The sequence below is a fragment of the Salvelinus namaycush genome, chromosome 6, assembly GCF_016432855.1.
Source record: "Salvelinus namaycush isolate Seneca chromosome 6, SaNama_1.0, whole genome shotgun sequence".
In the NCBI taxonomy this organism is placed as follows: Eukaryota; Metazoa; Chordata; class Actinopteri; order Salmoniformes; family Salmonidae; genus Salvelinus; species Salvelinus namaycush.
In genome coordinates, this window is record NC_052312.1 from 48,044,301 (window position 1) to 48,072,220 (window position 27,920).

General features: G+C 41.0%; 2 protein-coding genes across 4 annotated transcripts in view; both read right to left on the bottom strand.

The window, feature by feature from the left end:
* LOC120050112 (zinc finger protein 16-like) overlaps positions 1 to 16,993 on the bottom strand; it is a 32,134-nt gene extending 15,141 nt beyond the window's left edge. The window contains exons 1-6 of one of the 3 annotated variants that reach the window (XM_038996757.1): positions 16,865 to 16,993; positions 3,049 to 3,251; positions 2,682 to 2,780; positions 2,482 to 2,577; positions 2,048 to 2,158; positions 1,766 to 1,889 (exon numbers count right to left, since the gene is read on the bottom strand). In XM_038996757.1, coding sequence (XP_038852685.1) covers positions 1,766 to 1,889; positions 2,048 to 2,158; positions 2,482 to 2,577; positions 2,682 to 2,780; positions 3,049 to 3,251; positions 16,865 to 16,889 — 658 coding nt within the window. In that variant the 5' untranslated portion in view covers positions 16,890 to 16,993. Of the gene's footprint in view, positions 1 to 1,765; positions 1,890 to 2,047; positions 2,159 to 2,481; positions 2,578 to 2,681; positions 2,781 to 3,048; positions 3,252 to 3,693; positions 3,809 to 16,864 lie in introns of those variants that run through there. The other 2 variants (XM_038996756.1, XM_038996760.1) reach the window with 2 other exon arrangements.
* Positions 16,994 to 17,824: 831 nt separating this feature from the next.
* Positions 17,825 to 27,163, bottom strand: LOC120050113 (zinc finger protein 420-like). The gene is made up of 7 exons (XM_038996761.1): positions 26,996 to 27,163; positions 26,033 to 26,235; positions 25,081 to 25,182; positions 23,326 to 23,421; positions 21,163 to 21,273; positions 20,881 to 21,004; positions 17,825 to 20,675 (listed from the first exon to the last, which is right to left on the bottom strand). Exons 1-7 carry the CDS (start codon positions 27,021 to 27,023, stop codon positions 17,848 to 17,850), a joined length of 3,492 nt encoding a protein of 1,163 aa, XP_038852689.1. The 5' UTR covers positions 27,024 to 27,163; the 3' UTR covers positions 17,825 to 17,847.
* Between the last annotated feature and the right edge of the window lie 757 nt (positions 27,164 to 27,920).

The window sequence follows — 27,920 nt, forward strand, 5'->3', positions numbered from 1 at the left end:
TTCTAGAATGCCCTCGTGGCCAAGGATTTCCTGATGTTTCTTCAAGGTATCTTTGTACTTAAAACTTCTCTCACAAATAGCACAATGAAAGGGACGCTCCTTTGAGTGAGATTTCAAGTGCCTTTCCATGTCTGAGGTACGAGTCAAAATCCTACCACAGACACAACAGGTTTTTGAGTCGGACAGACCTTTGTGAGATGGTTGCGGGTTTTCATCAGTGCCAAGAGACCCAGTGCTACCCATTGATTGGGATTCATCTTTCTCTGGCTGCGGTTTCCCCTTCTGTTGTGACAAATTTTGACCAACCTGACCTAAATCTTCCTGGTTCACTTTCTTACACAAATCTCTCTGGTGCCTCTTCAAATCATATGAATACTTGAATCTCTTATCACAATTTACACACCAAAATGGATGCTCTTTTGAGTGGGATCTCATGTGCCTTGCCATGTCTGAAGTACGAGTGAAAAACCTCCTACACAAAGAGCATGTTTTGGTGTCCAGAGGTCTTTTCTGTGTTAGCCCTGATGGAGAGAGCGTCTTAAGGGGTGATGTGTTCGGAGATTTGCTAGTTGAGGGTTGTGGGATCTCTTCTTTATTTTCCCCATCAACCAAAGTTGAGAGGTTCTTTTCACAAACTCCCTGCTGGTGTCTCTTCAGATCATAAAGATCATTGAAGCCTATTGCACATTTGAGGCACTTAAACCTATGATCATGATCTTGAGTGTGGCTTCGCTGGTGCCTTCTAAAGGACGTGGCTCGAGCAAAAGTCCTCTCACAGTCTGGGTATGTCTTACTGAACTGGCCTCTTTTGCATGACTTCCTCAGGGAGGTATGCACCTTGGAGGAGGATGGCTGTTGGATTGCACACCCGGAAGAATCCGTTTTACATGTTTTTTGTACTTTTGACCGTATTTTCTTAATCTGCAGCCTTTTGCTTTGTTTTGAGGTTTGAACATGAATTCCGGTGACAGCTTGATTGTCCGTTTCCCCACTTACATGCTTCCTATTCATAGCATGCTCCTTCTCAGTAAATGCATCTCTTTGATCCTCATTTGGTGCAAGTAGTCCTCCATTTTTCTCCATTGTACCCTCCACCAAACCTTTTCCTTCCACTCTAGCCAAATATTCTGATTGTGAATCTACTTCTGTGGCAGTCACCACACGTACATGTGGAGGGAGAGACAGAGAGGAAAGGATGTAGTCACCAAAGGACGATGGAGTTTCTTTTTGTGCAAGAGGGAGACAAAAGACAGGTTAAACTGAATTAATATATTTTCTGCAACAGTGTTTGACCAACGTCATACATGTCAATTACTTTTCCACAATCTTATATAATTGTTATTTATTTAATTTCAGTTTCATATTCCATTTGGTGCCCAACCCATGACTTACAAGACACTATTCATCAAGGACTTGTGCAAAACACAAAAACAAAATTACATTTTACACTTTAAATGCACAATTCATATTTGCATCATGTACAACTAGCTTATACTTCAAATATTTGCAATTTTGGCACAAAAAAACCCCTGTTTTACTGTCAAATACACCAGATAGGTGCAGTGAAATGTGTTGTTTTACATGGTCAGCCATGGTAATACGGCACCCCTGGAGCAAATTAGGGTTGAGTGCCTTGCTCAATTGCAAAGACAGATTTTCACCTTGTCGGCTCAGATATTCGAACCAGCAACCTCTCGGTTACTGGCCCAACGCTCTAACCGCTAGGCTACCTGCTATGGATCCTCTGAGTCTGTATGATACTCACCGATGGAGTCCAAACGCCCAAGTTTTCTGTGGTATTGGAGCAGGGTCCTCAATTGTATGGGGTCAGGTACAAACTGTACACATTTCTCCAGGGCAGAGGGGACGGCATTTAACAAGGAGGCAGTCTTGAGAGAGAGGAACATGTTTGAAATCATTAACTCACTACAAACTCATGTCCGACTCACAGTATATTAAACATGAAAATATTATTGATTCTTGCTTGGTATTCTTGAATTCTAATTTCCCAAACTAATTAGATAAAGGTGTTATTCATTCTTATTACCTGTTCAAGGTCTGGTATGGGAAGTAACTTCTCAAGTCTGGAAAGGAATTCTAACATCAGCATCTGTATTGCAGTGTCATACTTGGGCCCAAATTCCACAGGGAACACGTCCTAGGAGAGAATACATTTATGTAATAATGAATATCAATAATTAGCCTAGTATTTGCCTTTTGTAACCTAGACCAGCAAACTTTTTGGCTCAAGGGCCACATCGGGGTTTCAAAATTCAGAGGGTCGCACAGCTTTTGTCAAGATAAGGGCAGTTATCTGAAATTATATAGGTCCATTATTATTTCTACATACTTTCTATTTGGTTTTATATGTTAAAGTGTAGCCTGGAGTTATTTTTTTTATCCAAAATAATCATGGAACTGGATAGGGAAATCAAGCAGAAAGAGGTGGTCACTTTCCTACCATATAAGAGCAACACAAACCTGGTAAAAGGTCTCCCTTTCACTTGGGTCTTTCAGCAGAGATTCAACCAGCTCCACAAAGTTTGATTCAGATAATTCCACCTCTGCATCACCTGACTGCAACAAAACACGCACAACAATTAAATAATCACATTTTACAACTCAATGACATAATACTTTGAGTGACATAGGTCTTTGCTCCCTCCCAGAAAGATACTCACCTCTGCTTCCCCAGTGGATATGAGGCTCCGGATCCTGTCCAGGTGTTGCTGAATGTCTTGGTCTGCTGTCTGCTCAGTGCGACACAACTCCAGAACCATCTAAAATTACAGATGACCAGTCAGGAGTAGAGCAAAGGTCAACCAAACACTTCGTAGGCATTGCTCTGTTCTCATTTGGAGATAATGATAGATAGACTAGCTAAGGGCCAACGGCAGTATTTGAGAAACCAGTGTCAGGGTCTTTATCTCAATCAATGTTTAACAGCTGGCTGTTTTAGGCTAGAGTCAACAATATTGTTGTCAGAGAGTAACCTCACATGATCTTGTTGCATGCTTCTTTTTCCCCATTCTGAACCCAATCTCTTACCCTTGCTCGAAGCCCCAGAATGAGTTGGGCCCTCTGACTGCAACTCAAAAGCTCTGGCACAATCTCTGTCACCGTGGTGACAAACTCCTCCAGCATCCCATAATCTTGAACGTCTCCTCGCTGAACCACTTGCCACATGGCTGCAGAGACAAGCCGCAGTGGTGGAATGAAGAGACGCAGAGAGGGAAGAAGAAGAGGGGGACCTAAAAATAAGGATATGAGCCTCAATAATGATTGAAATAATACTGAACTGATATTGAAAGTTAGAGCTGGTTCAAAAACCTTAAAAATATTTCCTCAAGGTTCCTGATTTAACTTGTAAGACAAAATGAAACCAATGGAATTGCCCCAAACGTGGAAACTGCATTCATACAAACTAATCAAGCGCACCAGATTAGTTCCAAATATTGAGGTCCCTATCTAGCAACTCATTTAGTTAAAGGGAAAAAAACATAACATGCTTGCCAAGGTAATTGTAACATCTAAATAGGCTATCCCTTACAAAACATAACAGTGGATGATTCAGAAGTACTAGTCCTCCCGCTTCTAGCATACTAAAAAGATCGAGACAAACGGAAATTTAGCGAGGATACGCCATGTTGAACATCAAGCACACCAAGTCTAGTAAAAAAAAATCCGCAATACCATTTTCGCTGGGATTTTGACATTGCATCTCGTCCTCATACAAAAGTAGTCAATTAGCTAAGTGTTTGTTCTAAAGATGGTTTCCAAAGTTAAAAGGCTTACAACAGTTTTAAAACCTAACCGTCGGTAGCACTGAGTGTGACACTGAACGTAGTCCGTTCAATTTCCGGTTGCGTTTACACCCCCCAGAATAAAAGTCCTCGTGAATTGAGTTAAAATTCGGAATATATTTTTTTGAAAGTCATCTTTGTCAGCAAGTTCGGTTATCGACTTGGTGTGCCAACTAAAAATAATTCTCACAATAGTTAGCAATCCCCTTGTATAATCATAAAACAAAATTTAGAAACTCACCTGCAACTGTGTAAATCCCAGAGTCTGGGATGTGTCCCTAAATGTGAGGGTCAACAATGTGCAACAAGAAAACACAGCCTAAAAAGATGACTTTGAAACAATGTACAGTACACCATAAACTATGTGGGTCACATTATGTGCATTGAAATCAAGATTGCCCTCTTTCTCCATCTCCTCGTGTGTAACCTACTAGATGGATTTACCCCTGTAATGCTCCTTCCACAAACAGCAAACTGGCAAAAAGCCCACACCATAATCAATGACCATTCCCATATTCTCTACACATTGGAACTGATGCCCCCTGGGATGTGCTTGCTGCCCTTAAAAGCAGTGTTATGTGGGCTTGTATGAGTGGTAAGGCTGAAGCAACCGTCTGCAGACAAAAATTGGAGGAGTGAAGTCAGGGGAAGTGAATCTGCTACAGTTTAAAGACTGACATTGATGTGGTTTTCTAACAGCAAGGCTCAGTGCAACATGGTAGTGTTGTCATTGTTTAGAAAAGTTATTCTTTGTAATGTCAAAATAAACATGTCTCCAACCCCCATATCACACACTGAAAATATTTGTGTACATTGTACTATCAAGTTGTAGGCCCTCATTGTAAATAAGAATTTGTTCTTAACTGACTTGGCTAGTTAAATAAAGGTTAAATTAAATGTAAGAATAAAAATTGGGGAGAGAGCCTCAAATATCACATTCATTTGTACATATCCACTGTATATGTTTACCTTTGATGATGTTAAATGGCATTATGCTTATCTTTGTAATTCCGATAATAACTATTTTATTAACATTATTATTCTCTTGGCCAAATAATATATTCACACATGTAAATGGTGTAGGAAAATTCATTTTTTTTTCCCTTTTTCATTGAACTGTTAAAATGTTATAAATCCCTCAAACTTGTGAAACTTAAAAAGTTGGGGAAATTATTAGAAGTCATGTCTCTGAATGTCTGTTAATGTCTCATAGCCTTGTCACATCTAAAGATGTCCTGGTGTTGTTTAAATTTTTTTTTTATTGTATACACAGGAATGTCCCTGTATTGATGTGTAATATTGCTATTATTGTTGCAATAAAACATGTTTAATAATTATAATTATATCCACGCGGCTAAATTGCTACCTGTTAGTCTTTGGTTCCGTTCGCATCTGTCAAACAAAAACACTCTAAAGATCGGTTGACAATTCCCTTACAAAAATGTACCATACTAGTACTGTGGTACTTTCATTCATACCATGGTACTACTAAGGTACTTTCACTTAAACCATGGTATTGTCTGAATTATGGAAATGTACCATGGTTTTAGCCTTGAAGTGTGATGGTACTGCCATTGTACCTAAATACTACCATGGTATTGCCTCATTTATAACATGGTATAGATGTGGATCATGGAAATACCATGGTGTTAAATGGCATTATACATTCTACCATGGTAATGCACAATTGTGATGAATGGTTCCAAAAATGATATATGGTACTATCTTTATTAAGTGTGCGTTACCATGGTACAATGGCTATATAATGCATTAAATAAATAAACCCCCCAATGTGAAAAGAGGTTGGTTGGCATTATATTGATGAATTGATATACCAGTATGGGCAAGTTTCTGATAAAAGAGGCAGGCTACTTGTTGGTCCTAGTTTTCTGAAACATCAAAGAAAAAGGGAAATAGTTGCTGTGAAAAAAGGGGTAATACTTTTTGTATTAATAGTACCGTTTTTTGCTCATGTTTGGGTTCCCTGTGTTGCCAACCTGAAATGTGGGAGAAAGTGAGATATATGGTAGCCTGATCTTTGGCATTTTGTAATCATTTAGTATTGATAGTCAAGGGGCGTTGTGCTTGTTTCAGCCCGCAGGGGGAGCCGCTCGCTCTAGTGGGTGCTTCACGCGCTCTCTCACAGTGGCTCTCGCGCTAGCCTGCCTAGTTAGTGAGTCAATTCAAGAAAACTGATGAGGCACCAGATAAACGAAATATTTTAAACGTTATCATCACGGTGAGCGAGTTGTAAACCATAGGATAGGAAACACCAAGTTAAACGGAGTGTAGTTATATAATTGTTGTTATTTAATGTTTTGATAGTTTAATTAGTTTATAAAAGCCCGTTATTAACAAACTAGAAGTCGGCTAAAGTTCGCTCCAGTCAAGCTGGCCTGTTGTAGTCATGTACCATGGTTTTAGCCTTGAAGTGTGATGGTATTACCATGGTACTGCCATTGTACCTAAATACTACCATGGTATTGCCTCATTTATAACATGGTATAGATGTGGATCATGGAAATACCATGGTGTTAAACGGCATTATACATTCTACCATGGTAATGCACAATTATGATGAATGGTTCCAAAAATGATATATATTGAAACATTGTAAATGGCTGTTTTAGGGATATGTTGAGAATCTATTAAATAATATTATTAATACCTTAAAAATGTATATTTTTTTAGTATGTTGGCTATTTAGAATTGTATAATAGTAACCAATTCAGTTGAATGAGAGAGCAAACTGAAAAATATATTGAAGAGAGAAGTTAGTTAACTTACCAGATGAACTATTTTAAATCTTCAAGGTTTCTGACTCCTGTCATTCTTCTCAAACTCCATCCAGCTCCCAAGGTTTAAGAGGGTACACTACTAGACCATGTGTGTTGTGGTTTTTCACTATGAGTTAAAGGGGTTTAAGAGGGTACTATGTTTATGCTTAGCCATTTCAGAGCTACAATAGTAGTCAATGTTGCATTATGCGAGTATCATAAATTACTTCGATTTTGGTCACTTTACCAGGAAATCGGTGGGGCACAGACATCATAATTCACTGTAAAGTACCATGCTTTTGTTTTACAACATGCTACTAGTACAAAACCATTGTTCATTTTTGTACCATGGTAGCTAGCACGTTTTTTTGGCAGGAAAATACCATGGTACTGGTGAGAAGAAAAAAAAGATAGTACATTTAAGGAAATTTGTGTCTCCCACAACACAGGCGATGGCTGCAAATTGCAGCTGGTGAGGAGCAACTGCATAAAATTGAAGTCGACTGCAGTCGAAACTGCGTGACTTTTGATCACATGGTTGTTGTAAAGTTCATGCAGTCCACATGTAGACGAATGTCGGAAATTGTTAATCCCCACAATGCAACACAGTTTGAAAGGTTGGTCACTGATTTAACAAACGTGATCCACTCGAGCATCCATGGTGTTGCATTTGGTTATGAGTGTCATTTGTGCTGTTCGTGTATGCTGTCATGTTGCTGACTCTCACGTGCCCAAAGTAATTGCACTGCGGAGACAGTTATAGTGGTTTAAAGGCGGCCTGAGTAATATATTCCAAACTTGGATTAATTATTTCTCCATTAAGCTTTTGGATAAACATTTAAAATAGCCAATATGCCCCGCAAAAATACCCTTCCTCCAAAAGGACCTTTCTATGGATTAGCCTATCTTCCAGTTAAATCAAACATCATTAATAATTTTGTTCCAGTGTCACAGACATTTGAGGACCAGTGATGTTGACCTGAATGATACAAATATGACTGATACAAAATTCAACAAATGCTTGCAGAAATGTATGAAGTGAATCTGTGCAAGATATGAATGGGAATACACACGTTTTTAATCAGATATTTTCATGTCCTCCTTTATTATTGCTATTGTCAGAAAATGCAATGTTGTAGTTATTTGATAATAACAGTTTACATTACAATTTAGCTATTGAAATTATATAGGGAATATGAAAACTAGATTAAATGAACAACAAAAAAACTATTAAAAGCAAAAGGTGTTAAACCAGTGTTTTTTTGTGTATATATATATATATATATATATATATATATATACACACATACATACACACACACACAACAAGAACTCAAATGCCAGAGTGGTAATGCTTTTGACTCCGGTCCACATATACCTTCCTGGTGACGAGGGTTCAAACTCCTTCTCTGCCCTTCTGTCTGTGCCCCTACTTTCCTTCTCCCTCACTACTTTCCCTGCTGTACTGTCTTAAAATTAATAACAATACAAAGGAACATCAGAGTTCCAAAAAAACCTTCGATTTTAATTCACGGGGTGAGTGCATAGGTGTTCAGTCAGGCGCTTTTTTTGAGCGAAAGCTAACCCACATTCTCCACACACATGTAGCTTATTTTTTCTTGTATGGGTTCGCTCGTGTTTTAACCTATGATAGGATAATCTGAAACTTTTATCACAAAAGCTACATGCAAATGGCTTCTCTCCTGTGTGAAGACGTCGGTGTGATTTCAGGTAACCTGACTGAATGAACGACTTTCCACAGTCTTGGCATTTGTATGGTCTCTCACCAGTATGGTATCTTTCATGCAGCCTTTTTTCATTGGCAGTGATGAAGGTTTTTGTGCAATAGGAGCATGGAAATGGTCTTTCTCCTGTGTGAGTGAGTTCATGTCTTTTCAATGACACTGCTTTGTAAAACTGCTTTCCACAGACTGTACAGGTAAATCTCACCCCCTCATGAACTTGTTCAATGTGTGAATTTAGCTGAAGTTTTGTTCTGTAGGACATGTCACACTGCGAACAGGAAAATGGTCTCTCCTCTGAGTGGGTCCCCATATGCACTGACAGTTCTCCAGCAGCCTTGAAGCTCTTTCCACACTGCCAGCACAGGAACGGCTTTTCTCCTGTGTGCTTCCTACTGTGTATTGTTAGAGAATTTGCTGAATTGAACTTTGCTTGACAAACAGAGCACTGGTACAGGTACTCTCCTGAATGAACCCTCTCATGGATGACAAGGTACGATAACTGAGTGAAGGTTTTCTCACATTGAGAGCAGGGGTATGGTCCTGTAAATTTATGTTGATGCAGATAGTGTTCTCTCAGACGCCCCAACAGGGTAAAGGTCTTCTCACACATGGTACATTGGATTTCCTTGTGCTGCATCAGCTTGTGTCTGTCAAAGGCAATGGAGTTTGGGAGGACCCTTCCACAATCAGAGCAATATAATGGGTTGTGAATTCGCTTGTGTGTCCTTAGGGATGATGAACCTTTGAAGTCCTTCCCACAATCATCACATTTGAAGACCACCTTTATTTTTTCCTCTTTGCATGAACTTTCCTGGTGTTGCTTCAAATTACACATGTCATCGAAACACTTTCCACATTTTTTACACCAGTGAACCAGTTGTAGTTGACTGGTAGATGTCTCTGGGTTATCAGCCTTAACAGCCAGCAGTTCACTAGACGCCTCCTCTTGGTGCTGGTCTGCCATCTGAGAGGACTCTTCTCGGTTCACCTTACAGATATATCTCTGGTGTTGATTCAAACTTTGCTTGTACTTAAAACGCTGTTCACAGTTGACACATTGATAAGGACGCTCATCTGAATGGGATCTCATATGAGTAGCTAAATGAGAAGCACAGTCCAAAATCTTCCCACACACAGTGCATGCGTGTTCTTTGGCAGTTGGCGCTGGAGTAAAAGCCTTGATAAGGGGCTCAGTGTTGTTTTCCTTGGTAGTGAGAGGGCTGCTGCAACTCTCTGTGTTAACTTCCACTTGTTGATGGTCCACACTCAGACCAAAGTCTTCTAGGATGCCCTCGTGTCCAAGGATTTCCTGATGTTTCTTCAAAGAGTCTTTGTACTTAAAACTTCTCTCACAAATAGCACAATGAAAGGGACGTGCCTTTGAGTGAGATTTCAAATGCCTTTCCATCTGTGAGGTACAAGTCAAAATCTTACCACAGACATAACAGGTTTTGGAATCTACCTGGGTTCGATTCTCTGCAGTGGCAAGAAAATCCTTCTCTGGTTGCAGGCCACTCTTTTGTTGTGCCATGTTCTGACCAACATCCTGGCACAATTCTCTCTGGTGTTTTCTAAAATCGTATGAATACTTGAATCTCTTACCACAATTGACACACCTAAATGGACGCTCTTTTGAGTGGGAGCTCATGTGCCTCACCAAGCTGGAAGTACGAGTAAAAAACCTCCCACACACAGAGCATGTGTTAGTGGCTGTGATAGTGTCCAGAGTTCCTTGATGAGATGGCTCTGGTGGAGAGGAAGTCTTGAGGAGTGATGTGATCTGAGGTTTGCTAGTTGAGGGTTGTGGGATCTCTTCCTCATTTTTATCTTCATCCAACATGTTTAGCTCCTTTTCACAAACTCGCCTCTGGTGTCTCTTCAGATTATGACCATCAGAGAATAATTTTTCACATTTGTGGCACTTAAACTTGAGATTTTCAGTGTGGGTTAGCTGATGCCTTTTCATGGCTGCGACCCGAGTGAAAGTCTTTCCACACACTTCACATGCCTTACTGAATGGGCCTCTTTTGCATGACTTCTTTGGGGAAGGGCACACCTTGGAGGATGATGGCTGTCTGTTTGCAAGCCCAGTATTTTGAGGTGTTCTACCTTTTGAACACATTTCCTTAATCTGTAGCCTTTTGCTTCGTTTTAATTGTTGAAAATGTGATGGTCTGAGTAAATTCAAGCCAGTGACAGCTTGATTGTCAATTTCCCCAACGGCAGACTCCATGTCCATACCATAATCCTGCTCAGTAATTATGTATCTTCTAACTTCATCTGCTGGGACTAGTACATCGATTTCCTTTGTCCGATTCTCCAACAACTCTCTTGCTTCCATTCCCTCCAAATTCATCCCTTCTGATTGTGTATCTGAGTCTACATCTGGGGCAGTCACCACTCGCACATATGGTGGAAGAGACAGAGAGGAGAGGATGAAGTCACCAAAGGACGATGGAGTTCCTTTTTATGCAAAAGAGGGAGACAATGAAAAAAAAAAAGTTAAACTGTGAATTCACTTTTTTTGCAACAGTAGTTAACTAACATACATGCAAATTATGTAAATGCCTCAAATATAAACTTTAACCGATCAAAGTCTAATTTGTTCTACTTGACACAAATCATTCAAGTAATAAGGCCGAGGGTGTGTGGTACATTTAAGCAATAAGGCCGAGGGGGTGTGGTATATGGCCAATATACCACGGCTAAGGGCTGTTCTTAAGCACGACGCAATGTGGAGTGCCTGTATACAGCCCTTAGCAGTGGCCATACACCCCAAAAAACAGAGGTGCCTTATTGCTAATATAAACTGGTTACCAACGTAATTAGAGCAGTAAACAAGTATTTATACATCATACCTGTGGTAAATTGTTTGATATACACATGGCTGAAATGCGGTATCAACCAATCAGTATCCAAGACCCAAACTACCCCGTTTATAATTGCAATTTTGGCACAACCAATCTATAACACTGTGTGATACTTACGGATGGAGTCCAAATGTCCAAGTTTTCTGTGGTACTGGAGCAGGGTCCTCAATTGTATGGGGTCAGGTACAAACTGTACACATTTCTCCAGGGCAGAGGGGACAGCATTTAACAAGGAGGCAGTCTTGAGAAAGAGGAACATGGTATAAAAGCATTAACAACTACAAACTCATGTCACACTGAGTTTCTTTGTTTAAAAGTGAAACATATTACTGATTGCTATTCTTGACTTCTAATTCCCCAAGCTAATTAGATAAAGGTGTTATTCATTCTTATTACCTGTTCAAGGTCTGGTATGGGAAGTAACTTCTCAAGTCTGGAAAGGAATTCTAACATCAGCATCTGTATTGCAGTGTCATACTTGGGCCCAAATTCCACAGGGAACACGTCCTAGGAGAGAATAAATTAACCTAAAATGCCAATAAACCCTATATTTATATTGGTTTGAAACAATATAAAACTAGGCCACTAAAACATAGACCAGCAAAACGTTGATACTTTCCCACCGTATAAGAGCAAAACAAACCTGGTAAAAGGTCTCCCTTTCACTTGGGTCTTTCAGCAGAGATTCAACCAGCTCCACAAAGTTTGATTCAGATAATTCCACCTCTGCATCACCTGACTGCAACAAAACACGCACAACAATTAAATAATCCCATTTTACAACTCAATGACAGAATACTTTGAGTGACATAGGTCTTTGCTCCCTCCCAGAAAGATACTCACCTCTGCTTCCCCAGTGGATATGAGGCTTCGGATCCTGTCCAGGTGTTGCTGAATGTCTTGGTCTGCTGTCTGCTCAGTGCGACACAACTCCAGAACCATCTAAAATTACAGATGACCAGTCAGGAGTAGTGAAAAGGTCAACCACACGCTTCATAGGCATTGCTCTGTTCTTATTGGGACACATTTGGAGAAAATGATAGATAGCCTAGCTAAGGGCCAGCAGCAGTATTTGAGAAACCAGTGTCAGGGTCTTCATCTCAGTCAATGTTTAACAGCTGGCTGTTTAGGCTAGAGTCAACAATAGTGTTGTCAGAGACTAACCTCACATGATCTTGTTGCATGCTTCTTTTTCCCCATTCTGAACCCAATCTCTTACCCTTGCTCGAAGCCCCAGAATGAGTTGGGCCCTCTGACTGCAACTCAAAAGCTCTGGCACAATCTCGGTCACCGTGGTGACAAACTCTTCCAGCATCCCATAATCTTGAACATCTCCTCGCTGAACCACTTGCCACATGGCTGCAGAGACAAGCCGCAGTGGTGGAATGAAGAGACGCAGAGAGGAAAGATGAAGAGGGGGACCTAAAAATAGGAAAATAAATTTGTAAACAAAGCTACCCAGATGTCTGGCTAGCTAGGAAGTTTTCCCACTGCACTATACAGTCACCTTGACCAGGTGTACACATTCATAGAACCTAGGTATAGTTAGAAGGCGAGGTCTAAATGCTATACTGAACAAAAATATAAAACACAACATACAATTTCAACGATTTCACTGAGTTACAGTTCAAATAAGAAAATTAGTCGATTTACGATTTTCATTAGGTTCTAATTTATGGATTTCACATGACTGGGCATAGGCCCACCCAATTGGAAGCCAGGCCCAGCCAATCAGAATTAGTTTTTCCCCACAAAAGTGCTTTATTACAGACATAAATAGTTCTCAGTTTCATCAGCTGTCTGGGTGGCTGGTCTCAGACGATCCCGCAGGTGAAGAAGCCATGCAGTAGCAGAGAGAAAAGTGTATGACTAGGGTGGCTGGAGTCTGACAATTTTTAGGGCCTTCCTCTGACAATGCCTGGTATAGAGGTCCTGGATGGCAGGAAGCTTTGCCCATGGTGATGTACTGGGCAGTACGCACTACCCTCTGTAGTGCCTTGCGGTCGGAGGCCAAACAGTTGCCATACCAGGCAGTGATTCAACCCATCAAGATGCTCTCGATGGTGCCGCTGTAAAACCTTTTGAGGATCTGAGGACCCATGCCAAATCTTTTCAGTCTCCTGAGGTGGGAATAGGTTTTGTCGTGCCCTCTTCACGACTGTCTTGGTGTGCTTGGACCATGTTAGTGATGTGGACGGCAAGCAACTTGAAGCTCCTAACCTGCTCCACAACAACCCTGTCGCTGAGAATGGGGGCGTGCTCGGTCCTCTTCCTGTAGTCCACGATCATCTCCTTTGTCTTGATCATGTTGAGGGAGAGATTGTTGTACTTGCACCACACGGTCAGATCTCTGACCTCCTCCCCATAGGCTGTCTTATCGTTGTCGGTGATCAGGCCTACCACTGTTGTGTCATCAGCAATCTTAATGACGGCGTTGGGAGTCATGCCTAGCCGTGCACTCATGAGTGAACAGGGAGTACAGGAGGGGACTGAGCACGCACCCCTGAGGGGCCCCAGTGTTGAGGATCAGTGTGGCGGATGTGTTGTTGCCTACCCTTATCACCTGGGGGGCGGCCCGTCAGGAAGTCTAGGATCCAGTTGCAGAGGGAGGTGTTTAGTCCCAGGCTCCTTAGTTTAGTGATGAACTTGGAAGGCACTACGGTGGTGAACGCTGAGCTGTAGTCAATGAATAGCACTCTCACATAGGTGTTCCTTTTGTCTAGGTGTGAAAGGGCAGCGTGGAGTGCAATGAATATTGCATCATCTGTGGATCTGTTGGTGCGGTATGCAAATTGGAGTGGGTCTATGGTTTCTTGGATTATGGTTTTGAATTGAGCCATGACCAGCCGTTCAAAGCATTTCATGGCTACAGACATGAGTGCTACGGGTCAGTCGTCATTTAGGCAGGTTACCTTAGTGTTCTTGGGCACAGGGACTATGGTGGTCTGCTTCAAACATGTTGGTATTACAGACTCAGACAGGGAGAGGTTGAAAATGTCAGTGAAGACACTTGCCAGTTGGTCAGCACATGCTCGGAGTACACATCCTGGTAATCCGTCTGGCCCTGCGGCCTTGTGAATGTTGACCTGTTTAAAGGTCTTACATCGGCTGCGGAGAGCGTGATCACAGTCATCCGGAACAGCTGATGCTCTCATGCATGTTTCAGTGTTACTTGCCTTGAAGCGACCATAGAAATGATTTAGCTCATCTGGTAGGCTCGTGTCACTGGGCTGCTCTCGGCTGTGCTTCCCTTTGTAGTCTGTAATAGTTTGCAAGCCCTGCCACATCCGACGATCGTCGGAGCCGGTGAGGTACGATTCGATCTTAGTCCTGTATTGACCCTTTGCCTGTTTGATGGTTCATCGGAGGGCATAGCGGGATTTCTCATAAGCTTCCGGGTTAGAGTCTCGCTCCTTGAAAGAGGCAGCTCTGCCCTTTAGCTCAGTGCCATATGTTGCCTGTAATCCATGGCTTCTGGTTGGGGTATGTACGTACAGTCCCTCTGGGTACGACGTCCTCGATTCACTTATTGATAAAGCCAGTGACAGATGTGGTTTACTCCTCAATGCCATCGGAAGAATCCCAGAACATATTCCAGTCTGTGCTAGCAAAACAGTCCTGTAGCTTAGCATCTGCTTCATCTGACCACTTTTTTTTTTTTTATAGACAGTCACTGGTGCTTCCTGTTTACATTTTTGCTTGTAATCAGGAAGATAGAATTATGGTCAGATTTGCCAAATGGAGGACAAGGGAGGTTTGTACACATCTCTGTGTGTGGAGTAAAGGTGGTCTATATCTTTTTCCCCTCTAGTGCTGATAGAAATGAGGTAAAACTGATTTAAGTATCCCTGCATTAAAGCCCCTGGCCAATAGGAGTGCCGCCTCTGGATGAGCATTTTCCTGTTTGCTTATGGCGGTATACAGCTCATTGAGTGTGCTTTTAGTGCCAGCATCGGTCTGTGGTAGTACGTAGACAGCTACAAAAAAATACAGATGAAAACTCTAGGTAGATAGAGTATCTCATGATAAGCTGTAGACCACACTACCTCAGGTGAGCAGGTTAGATATCGTGCACCAGCTGTTGTTTACATATATGCATAGGCCCCCACCCCGTGTCTTACCAGAGGCTGCAGTTCTAACCTGCCGATAGAGTGTATAACCCGCCAGCTGTATGTTCTTAATGTCGTCATTCAGCCACGACTCGGTGAAACATAAGATATTACAGTTATTAATGTTTCGTTGGTAGTATATACACGTGCTTTCAGTTCGTTCTATTTCTTTTCCAGCAAATGAACGTTAGCTAGCAGGACGGAAGGCAACGGCTGATTAGCCACTTCTGTTTCTGCAAAAATCTCGGTTTCCTTCTCCAGCGAATGATGGAGATCTGGGTCTGGTCAGGTGTCTGTAGTATATCCTTCTCGTCCGACTCATTTTAGAAAAACTCTTCGTCTAATCTGAGGTAAATCGCAGTTCTGATGTCCAGCTCTTTTCGGTCATGAGAGACAGTAGCAGCAACATTATGTACAAAACAAGTTATGAAGAACGCGAAAAATAAAATGGTTGGTTAAGACCCAATAAGACGGCAGCCATCCCTTCCGGCGCCATCATCAGGTGTCGTTGGAGGCGGCTTATGGTAGAGATATGAACATTCAATTGTCTGGCAACAGCTCTGGTGGACATTCCTGGAGTCAGCATGTCAATTGCACACTCCCTCTTAACTTGAGACATCTGTGGCATTGTGTTGTGTGACAAAACTGAACTTTTAGAATGGCCTTTTATTGTCCCCTAGAATGGCATTTTATTGTCCCCAGCACAAGGTGTACCTGTGTAATGATCATGCTGTTTAATCAGCTTCTTGATATGCTCCAACTGTCATGGGGACAGATTATCTTGGCAAATTAGAAATGCTCATTAACAGGGATGCAAACAAATATGTGCACAACATTTGAGAGAAGTAAGCTTTTTGTGCATATAGGACATTTCTGGGATCTTTTATTTCAGCTCATGAAACATGGGACCAACACTAACGTTACATGTGGCGTTTAAAGTTTTGTTCAGTATAAAATGGACCATTGGGACGTCCAACTCTGACGTCACCCCATTTAAGTTTAAATGTAATAAAGTAAGGGTAAGGACGTCCCAACGAGCCCAATCTCAGCATCTACATACAGTGCGGGGCTAAAGAAATTGATATGAGCCGCAACCCTGATTGAATACTTAACAGATTCAAAGTTAAATTGAACATAAAACAGAGCTGCTTCAAATACATGTTTAAAATATTTACTAAAATGTAGCAGATTTCAAATAACAGACAATGAAACCTATGGTGATGCCCCAAACGTTCGAACTGCATGCACAAGCCAACAACGCGCACCCGATTAGTTTCGAATATGTTTAAAAAGACAGGTTATTTATTTGGGGTAAAAACAATGCATTCTTGTCAAGGTAACGTCAGGTCTCTATTTTCTCCTACAATGCAAAGCGTGCTGAATAACTACATATATCCAATCAATTATTATTAAAACAGGCTATCCCTTACAAAACATAACCGTGGATGATTCTGAAATACTAGTCCTCACATTCCTAGCATGCTAAAAGAACAACAAATGCAAATTTAGCAAGGATACGACATGTTGCACACCAAGCCTAGTTAACAAAATCCACAATACCATTTTCGTCAGGATTCTCGTCCATCTCGTCCTCATACCATATTCACCCAAAAAACATGAAATGTTGCTAAGTGTGACAGCTATGATTTCTACGTTTAAAGGCTTGCAAGTTTTAAACCTTATCTTCAGTAGCAGTGTGACAGAGAATTTAGTCCGTTCAATTTCCGGTTGCGTTTACCGCCCACAAATTTCTGAATAACAAATCCCCGTGAAGTTGTACATTATAAGAAAGACATATTTGCCAGCAAATTCAGTTACTGACTTGGTTTGCCATATTGGAACGCTTACTATAGGTTAGCCATACCCTTTGATAATTATTACAATTAAGAAAACCCACCGGGAAGTGCGTAAATATCATGAAACTGTCAAATAAAAATGTCAATAGCCTTTGCCGAATACCCTTCCTGCAAAGGACCTTTCCAGGGATTAGCCTACCTTGCAGTAAAATCAAACGTAATTAATAATTTTGTTCCAGTTTAACCGGTAATGATCCTGAAGGATCCTAATAAAACAGATATTTTTGCATGCATTGGTTGACTTCTCTATGAAGTGTATATTTTCCAAAAGTTACAAATGTGAATACACATGGATATTTTCATGTCCTCCTTTATTATTGCCATGATCATAAAATGCAATGTTGTGGTTATTTGAGAACAGTTCACATTATTTGAGAACCGTTTACATGTTTCATCCTTTACTGTACATACTACAAATTAGCTATTGAAATTATCGATGTAATGATGAAACAAAGCTGAAAATTAGAATATTAATTCAAACCTGAGGTGTTAAACCTGTGTTTTTATTTATAGTACACAACAAGAACTCAAATGCCAGAGTCTAACAGAGTGGTAATGCTTGGTGACGAGGGTTCAAGCCCCTTCTCTACCCTTCTTTCTGTCTGTCTCCCTCACTACTTTCCCCACTGTACTGTCATAAAATGAATAACAATACAAAGAAACATTAGAGTTAAAAGAAAGTACATTTTAATTCAAGGAGTGAGTGCATTGGTGTTCAGTCAAGCGCTTTCTTTGAGCGAAAGCTAACCCACATTCCGCACACACATGTGGCTTCTGTTTTCCTGTATGGGTTTGCTCGTGTCTTTGCCTATGGTAATTCAATCTGAAACGTTTGTCACAAACGCTGCATGCAAATGGCTTCTCTCCTGTGTGAAGTCGTTGGTGTGCTTTCAGAAAACATAACTGTACGAAGGACTTTCCACAGTCTTGGCATTTGTATGGTCTCTCACCAGTATGGTATCTTTCATGCAATCTCCTTTCATTGGCAGTGATGAAGGTTTTTGTGCAATAGGAGCATGGCCATGGTCTTTCTCCTGTGTGAGTGAGTTCATGTCTTATCAATGACACTGCTTTCAAAAACTGCTTTCCACAGACTGCACAGGTATATCTCACCCCCTCATGAACTTGTTCAATGTGTGTATTCAGCTGAATCTTTGTCCGATAAGTCATGTCACACTGCGAACAAGAAAAGGGTTTCTCCTCTGAGTGAGTCCCCATATGCATTGACAGGTTTCCACGATCCTTGTAACTCTTTCCACACTGCCAGCACAGGAATGGCTTTTCTCCTGTGTGCTTCCTACTGTGTATTGTTAGAGAATTTGCTTTATTGAACTTTGCTTGACAAACAGAGCACTGGTAAGGGTACTCTCCTGAGTGAACTCTCTCATGTTCAACAAGGTATCTTAACTGGGTAAAAGTTTTCTCACATTGAGAGCAGGCGTATGGTCCTGTGAATTTATGTTGATGCAGGTAGTGATCTCTCAGACGCCCCAACAGGGTAAAGGTCTTCTCACACATGGTACACTGGATTTCCTTGTGCTGCATCAGCTTGTGTCTGTCAAAGGCAATGGAGTTTGGGAGGACCCTTCCACAATCAGAGCAATAGAATGGGTTGTGAATTCGCTTGTGTGTCCTTAGGGATGATGAACCTTTGAAGTCCTTCCCACAATCATCACATTTGAAGACTACCTTTCTTTTTTCACATTGGAAGACCACCTTTACTTTTTCCTCTTTGCATGAACTTTCCTGGTGTTGCTTCAAATTACAGATGTCATCGAAACACTTTCCACATTTTTTACACCAGTGAACCAGTTGTAGTTGACTGGTAGATGTCTCTGGGTTATCAGCCTTAACAGCCAGCAGTTCACTAGACGCCTCCTCTTGGTGCTGGTCTACCATCTGAGAGGACTCTTCTCGGTTCACCTTACAGATATATCTCTGGTGTTGATTCAGATTGTGCATGTACTTAAAGCGCTGTTCACAGTTGCCACATTGATAAGGACGCTCATCTGAATGGGATCTCATATGAATAGCCATAACTGAAGCACGGTTAAAAATCTTCCCACACACAGTGCATGGTTTGGGTTCTTTGAGAGTCGGCACTGAGGTAGCAGCCGTGATAAGGGGCTCAGTGTCGATTTCCTTGGTAGTGAGAGGGCTGATGCAACTCTCGGTGTTAACTTCCACTTCTTGCTGGTCCACATTCTGACCCAAGTCTTCTAGGATGCCCTCGTGGCCAAGGATTTCCTGATGTTTCTTCAAGGTATCTTTGTACTTAAAACTTCTCTCACAAACAGCACAATTAAAGGGACGTGCCTTTGAGTGAGATTTCAAGTGCCTTTCCATCTGTGAGGTACAAGTCAAAATCTTACCACAGACATAACAGGTTTTGGAATCTATCTGGGTTCGATTCTCTGCAGTGGCAAGAAAATCCTTCTCTGGTTGCAGGCCACTCTTTTGTTGTGCCATGTTCTGACCAACATCCTGACACAAATCTCCCTGGGTCACTTTCTGACACAATTCTCTCTGGTGTTTTTTCAAATCGTACGAATACTTGAATCTCTTATCACAATTGACACACCCAAATGGACGCTCTTTTGAGTGGGAGCTCATGTGCCTTACCAAGCTTGAAGTACGAGCAAAATACCTCCCACACACAGAGCATGTGTTAGAGGATGTGATAGTGTCCAGAGTTCCTTGATGAGATGGCTCTGGTGGAGAGGGTGTCTTGAGGAGTGATGTGATCTGAGGTTTGCTAGTTGAGGGTTGTGGGATCTCATCCTCATTTTTATCTTCATCCAACATGTTTAGCTCCTTTTCACAAACTCGCCTCTGGTGTCTCTTCAGATTATGACCATCCCTGAAGCTTTTTTCACACATGAGGCACTTAAACTTGAGATCTCCAGTGTGGGTTAGCTGATGCCTTTTCATGGCTGTGACTCGAGTGAAAGTCTTCCCACACACTTCACATGTCTTACTGAATGGGCCTCTTTTGCATGACTTCTTTGGGGAGGGCCGACCCTTGGAGGATGATGGCTGTTTGATTGCACGCCCGGAAGAATCAGTCTTTCGTGGTTTTCGTCCTTTGGGGGAGACGCGCACCTTGGATGATGGCTGTTTGATTGCGCGCCCGGAGGAATCGGTCTTTCGAGGTTTCCGTCGTTTTGAAAACATTTTCTTAATTTGCAGCCTTTTGCTTCGTTTTAATTGTTGAAAATGTGATGGTCTGAGTAAATTCAAGCCAGTGACAGCTTGATTGTCAATTTCCCCAACGGCAGACTCCATGTCCATAACGTAATCCTGCTCAGTAATTATGTATCTTTTAACTTCATCTGCTGGGACTAGTACATCGATTTCCTTTGTCCGATTCTCCAACAACTCTCTTGCTTCCATTCCCTCCAAATTCATCCCTTCTGATTGTGTATCTGAGTCTACATCTGGGGCAGTCACCACTCGCACATATGGAGGAAGAGACAGAGAGGAGAGGATGAAGTCACCAAAGGACGATGGAGTTCCTTTTTATGCAAAAGAGGGAGACAATTAAAAAAATGAAGGTTAAATTGAACAGCATATATGATAATTATATCAATGCCTCAAATATAAACTGTTACCAGACAAACAAAACCAATAATATATTTCCTCTACCTGACACTCATCATTTGCCATTTTTGCAGAAACAATCCAAGCCATGGATTCTCTATAAATCTGTGTGATACTTACGGATGGAGTCCAAATGTCCACGTTTTCTGTGGTACTGGAGCAGGGTCCTCAATTGTTTGGGGTCAGGTACAAACTGTACACATTTCTCCAGGGCAGAGGGGACAGCATTTAACAAGGAGGCAGTCTTGAGAGAGAGGAACATGGTTTAAAAGCATTAACAACTGCATACTCATGTCCAACACACAGTTTATTATACATGAAAATATTATTGATTCTTGCTTGGTATTCTTGACTTCTAATTCCCAAAGCTAATTAGATAAAGGTGTTACTCATTCTTATTACCTGTTCAAGGTCTGGTATGGGAAGTAACTTCTCAAGTCTGGAAAGGAATTCTAACATCAGCATCTGTATTGCAGTGTCATACTTGGGCCCAAATTCCACAGGGAACACGTCCTAGGAGAGAATAAATTAATGAAATAATTAATGTCCATAATTAGGCTAAAATGTGTACTGATATTACCTTTGGTCTTAGAGCATCATACAGCCACTTCAAAATCCTAAAGCAGAAAGTTTAAGCCTTTTGTTTGATCTATAAAGAAATCATAACTAAACCACAAACACCTGGAGGTGGAGATACAGTATGTGTGAACGAGAAGGACTCGAACATATAAATATTGTACTTTAAAGTATTGGAGATGCAGTCTTGTACATGGATGTAACATTCAGAATATAAAAACTCAGCCTCTCAGAGTTCTAACTAGCCTGGGTGCCAGTCTGTTTCTGCTTTCTTGCCAACTCCTTATGGAATTGTGAGGCCAAACATTGACAATGGAGTAGGCAAAATCACCATCAGATCTGCTACCAGGCTAGGTTCTAACTGTAGCGAAGACTAAATGGAGCGAAGACTACAATTGAAGTCGGAAGTTTACATACACCTTAGCCAAATACATTTAAACTCAGTTTTTCACAATTCCTGACATTTAATCATAGTAAAAATTCCCTGTCTTAGGTCAGTTAGGATCATCACTTTATTTGAAGAATGTGAAATGTCAGAATAATAGTAGAGAGAATTATTTATTTCAGCTTTTATTTCTTTCATCACATTCCCAGTGGGTCCGAAGTTTACATACACTCAAATAGTATTTGGTAGCATTGCCTTTAAATTGTTTAACTTGGGTCAAACATTTTGGGTAGCCTTCCACAAGCTTCCCACAATAAGTTGGCCCATTCCTCCTGACAGCTGGTGTAACTAAGTCAGGTTTGTAGGCCTCCTTGCTCGCACACGCTTTTTCAGTTCTGCCCACACATTTTCCATAGGATTGAGGTCAGGACTTTGTGATGGCCACTCCAATACCTTGACTTTGTTGTCCTTAAGCCATTTTGCCACAACTTTGAAAGTTTGCTTGGGGTCATTTTACATTTGGAAGACCCATTTGCGACCAAGCTTTAACATCCTTACTGATGTTTTGAGATGTTGCTTCAATATATCCAGATAATTGTCCTTCATGATGCCATCTATTTTGTGAAGTGCACCAGTCCCTCCTGCAGCAAAGCACCCCCACAACATGATGCTGCCACCCCCGTGCTTCACGGTTGGGATGGTGTTCTTCGGCTTGCAATTATCCCCCTTTTTCCTCCAAACATAACGATGTTCATTATGGCCAAACAGTTCTATTTTTGTTTCATCAGACCAGAGGACATTTCTGGCTTTTTTTATGGCGGTTTAGGAGCAGTGGCTTCTTCCTTGCTGAGCAGCCTTTCAGGTTATGTCGATATAGGACTCGTTTTACTGTGGATATAGATACTTTTGTACCTGTTTCCTCCAGCATCTTCACAAGGTCCTTTGCTGTTGTTCTGGGATTGATTTGCACTTTTCACACCAAAGTACTTTCATCTCTAGGAGACAGAACGCGTCTCCTTCCTGAGCGGTATGACGGCTGCGTGGTCTCATGGTGTTTATACTTGCATACTATTGTTTGTACAGATGAACGCGGTACCTTCAGGCGTTTTGGAAATTGCTCCCAAGGATGAACCTGATTGCTCCCAAGGATGAACCAAGGATGAACCTGAGGTCTTGGCTGATTTCTTTTGATTTTTCCATGATGTCAAGCAAAGAGGCACTGAGTTTGAAGGTAGGCCTTGAATATATCCACAGGTACACCTCCAATTGACTCAAATTATGTCAATTAGCCTAACAGAAGCTTCTAAAGCCATGACATCATTTTCTGGAATTTTCCAAGCTGTTTAAAGGCACAGTCAACTTAGTGTATGTAAACTTCTGACCCACTGGAATTGTGATACAGTGAATTATAAGTGAAATAATCTTTCTGTAAACAATTGTTGGAAATATTATTTGTGTCATGCACAAAGTAGATGTCCTAACCGACTTGCCAAAACTATAGTTTGTTAACTAGAAATGTGTAGAGTGGTTAAAAAACAACTTTTAATGACTCCAACGCAAGTGTTTGTCAACTTCCGACTTCAACTGTAAATGGAGAAACGAACCTGGTAGAAGTTCTCCCTTTCACTTGGGTCTTTCAGCAGAGATTCAACCAGCTCCACAAACTTTGATTCAGATAATTCCACCTCTGCATCACCTGACTGCAACAAAACACGCACAACTATTACATCATTGAAGCTTACAACTCAATCACACAATACTGTATGTCTGGTTGGGCTTATTGGTTTGGTATCGCCTGGTGACACGGGTGGGTGGAGTTAGCACATTATAGATCATTTTTCATTGGTCCTAAAGCTGACTCTCCAGCCAACCGGGTGCACATCAGGTTAAATCCATTTGAATTCAATTACTTTTTGACAGCATCTGTTTTGATTTAAATAAAAAATTCCATACATATTTACCTATGGAAGAAGTGGTCAGAAAGTTACTTTTTGTATCTGAATGCCAAAACATTCAGGAGGTAAAGTTGACCCATTTTGCATACCCCACCACACCATGAGACATCCATGTCTTCATTACTGGAAAAGATAAACGGTTGGGTTTGATGCCATTTAAAAGCTTACAAGAAGGGTTGTCATTTTTTAAAATAATTTATTTAAAAAAATATATATATATATATATATAAACAAATAATCTCAGATTTGTTTCATATTCCCATATGTTGTAGCTTAAACCTTTACATTTTTTATTTAACTTGGCAAGTCAGTTAAGAACAAATTCTTATTTACAATGACGGCTTAGTGGGTTAACTGCCTTGTTCAGGAATGACAGATTCGACCTAGCAACCTTTCGGTTACTGGCCCAACGCTCGAACCACTAGGCTACCTGCCGTCACTACATCATCTGAGGTTTTTGTGTTGAGCCTGCCATCGGTTGAGACACAACATGCTCTTGAATACAGGGTGGGTGTCATTTCAATCATAGAAATAGAATGTACAAATCTCCCCAGACCACTGCAAGTTAGCTGGTACACCATTATTTTAATTGAATGGAAATGTTTTCTTCTAATTTTCTACCACAAAGATGACCGCAGGTCCACCCACCGTCAAATGTCAACTTAAAATGGTCATGTCTATTATCCATATTTCTATGATTTCAATAGGTTTCCTATGGAGGATTGATAGTATCATTTAAAACAACATATTTCATTCTAGTCAACATTCTCTAATGTGTGGACCTACAACAATTTTTGTGGTACCATTTAAAAGTAGACATTTCAATTTGATTCCCATTTTAGCACATTTATCAGCCACAACATGACAACCTGTATTTAAGAGTACGTTGTGTCTCAACCCATTGCGGGTTCAACACAAAAACTTCAGTTGATGTAAAATAGGGTCTGAGATACAACATATGCAAATATGAAAATAATCTGAGTTTAAGTGTTTTTAGATAATTTACATTTATTAAGGTTAAAAAATGACAAAGATTATTAAAAAACATTAAAAAAAAAAAAAAAAAAAAAGAAACTATAAAATAGTTTGAAAACACTGTTTGCACGTTTTTCAATGATATCAATCTCAACTGGTTATCTTTTTTAGTGATGAAGACATGATGTCATGGTATGGTCGGGTATACCTTTATCTCTTGAATGTTTTGGCATTCAGGTACAAAAAGTCACTTTCTGAGCACTTCTACAATGGACAAATATGTATGGAAGGTTTTGTTCAATTTAAAAGGGGTGATGTCTAAAAGTGATTGAATTCAAATGGATGTACCCATCAGTGAACATCAGTTAGTGTGCCCACTGACATAGGCATGTATTCTTCACCTCCAATCCCTCTTTGAAAGATACTTACCTCTGCTTCCTCAGTGGATGTGAGGGATCGGATCCTGTCCAGGTGTTTTTGAATTTTTGTGAGGTCTAATGTCTGCTCAGTGCGACACAACTCCAGAACCAACTGAAATGACAAATGGCCAGTCAATAGTCGGTCAAAGGTCAACCCCACACTTCCTAGGCACTGCTCTGTTCTCATTGGGAAAATGAAAGATAGCCTAGATAAGGCCCAATGTCAGTATTCAATTGAGTTAATCAACGTCAGGGTCTTCATCTCAGTCAATTACCATTACCAGACCGTTGTCTCAGGCCAGAGTCAACTGTCTACACTATCTGGCAGAGCTAAAGGCTAGGGTAGCCCCAGGGTGCATTGTGGTATTACTATGATAACTAGAAATATCTGCATCTAAAGGTGGATGAAACATGCTCTTGTAGACTGCTCAGTGATCTAAAGGATGCAAAATAACTGCCTTCTGATTATAGATAGGCATATAACTTCATACTGTACACGGAAGAAGTTCTGCTTAGACCTCAAATAGATAGCTAGGAGTATATGTAGGAGTTCAAGGTCTATGTAGGAGTTCAAGGTCTATGTAGGAGTTCTAGAACTATGTAGGAGTTCTAGGTCTACGTAGGAGTTATAGATCTATGTAGGAGTTCAAGGTATATGTAGGAGTTCTAGGACTATGTAGGAGTTCTAGGACTATGTAGGAGTTCTAGGACTATGTAGGAGTTCTAGGTCTACGTAGGAGTTCTAGGTCTACGTAGGAGTTCTAGATCTATGTAGGAGTTCTAGGTCTACGTAGGAGTTCTAGATCTACGTAGGAGTTCTAGATCTATGTAGGAGTTCTAGATCTATGTAGGAGTTCTAGATCTATGTAGGAGTTCTAGGTGTATGTTTGGGCTAAAAGCTAGGACTACCATCATCATCTTGTTGCATGTTTATTTTCCCCATTCTGCACCCAATCTCTTACCCTTGCTCTAAGCCCCAGGACTAGTTGGGCCCTCTGACCGCAACTCAAAAGCTCTGGCACAATCTCTGTAACCATGGTGACAAACTCCTCCAGCATCCCATAATCTTGAACGTCTCCTCGTTGAACCACTTGCCACATGGCTGCAGAGACAAGCCGCAGTGGTGGAATGAAGAGACGCAGAGAGGGAAGAAGAAGAGGGGGACCTAAAAACAGGAAAATAAGTTGTTAGCCGACACACGGTTACCAAGACTAGGCGCACGCAATTTTGACAAGGCGCGTGCATTCATAAGACCTAGTTAGCTAGCTCTAGCTAAAAAGTTAATACACTTTAGACTAACGTTAGTAAAAAATATATGTTATGTTAATGGCATATTTAACGCAGCCACCAGCAGTAGAAACAATGACAAAGCGGAGTCCCGACTCTCCACCCATGTTAAGGTAAAAAGTTAAGGGACGGGGCTGGAGAAATGTAACCACTCAAATAGAAATAGCTATCCATGATATCAAAATTATAGTTTTAGTCATGTTTTGAGGCTATGTAGTGTTTGTTTACAATTATATTATTGACAAAGATTGTAATAAAACAAGCTTATATTTTGGGTTATGATGGGGTACGACCAATGGTTTATATACATAATTGGGTACGACAGAACTTAGCTCATGAGGCATACAAGTGTATTTTTCAAGAAACAATGGGTACATATCATTATTAATAAGAACAACAATGGATGAAGCAACTGCTGATTTGACGATATATCGTGAAATAAAGTCATGAACGATTTCGAAACGGTCTAGACATATCGATATTGCAGATACGTGGACTTGCCAGTGCCACCATTTCAGACAGGCCAGGATCATAGGGCAAGATACGGCATACGCCATGTTGAACATCGAACGCACACAAAACCTAGCTAACGTTAGCTACGTTATCAAATTTGTTAACAATTTCTATCGTTAACTTACAATTTTCGCATGGATCCTGACTTTGCATCTCGGCCTCATACAATGGTCAACAGGAAGCTAAGGTATACTTGAAAAGTTAGCTAGCTAGATTTGATTTAGATGCCCCACTTCCCGGTCTAAAGTTGCCGTTCTCTCCACATACCATTCAGGCAGTAAGGAACGGAAGTTGTTTCCATCAGTTTCCGGGTTTTCTTGTTTTTCAAAATAAAACACAGATAGGGCTTTCCTAATCACTTAATACATCTCAAACTACTACCTACTGCTATGCCTTTGTTCTGTATTTTAATGGGCGTGTTCATACTACCGCTACATCATATTTATTAGACTAAATTCATTTAAAAAGTCGATGAAAAAGTGTAAGAATAGCTCATTGCGAGCCCATATGTAGTAGAACAAGTGTGCATGTTTATATGTAATGTCAATGGCAATTGTCATTATTACATCCTTAATACAATTTTCATACATTTTTTTCAAGGCCCTCATAATGACGACGACGCTGAATTCTGACATTATAGCGCCACCCTGTGTCCGTCTTAAGCTATTACTATTATTAAGGATTGACAGTGGTGGCACAGGATGCTACAAATCTAGTAAGTGCACTGTAAATAGGAGCATCAATGCGGTGCAGCGGGTCAGGGCTGGATGACATTGTGTAAGGCAGAGAGCCAGAGACAGGCAGCTGGCCACTGAGGCAGAGAAGATAAATGGAGACTGGGGTTGAGAGAGGGTGATGACCTTTAGAGGAACAGGGAAGGCTGGGGTGTGATGTTGACAACCCTAGACCTACATGATGGATGGAGGGTCCTCACCCTTTTGCCCTCAGAACAGCCTCAATTGACTCCAATGCTTTCCGCAGTTGTGTCAAGTTGGCTGGATGTCCTTTGGGTGGTGGACCATTCTTGATACACACAGGGAACTGTTGAGC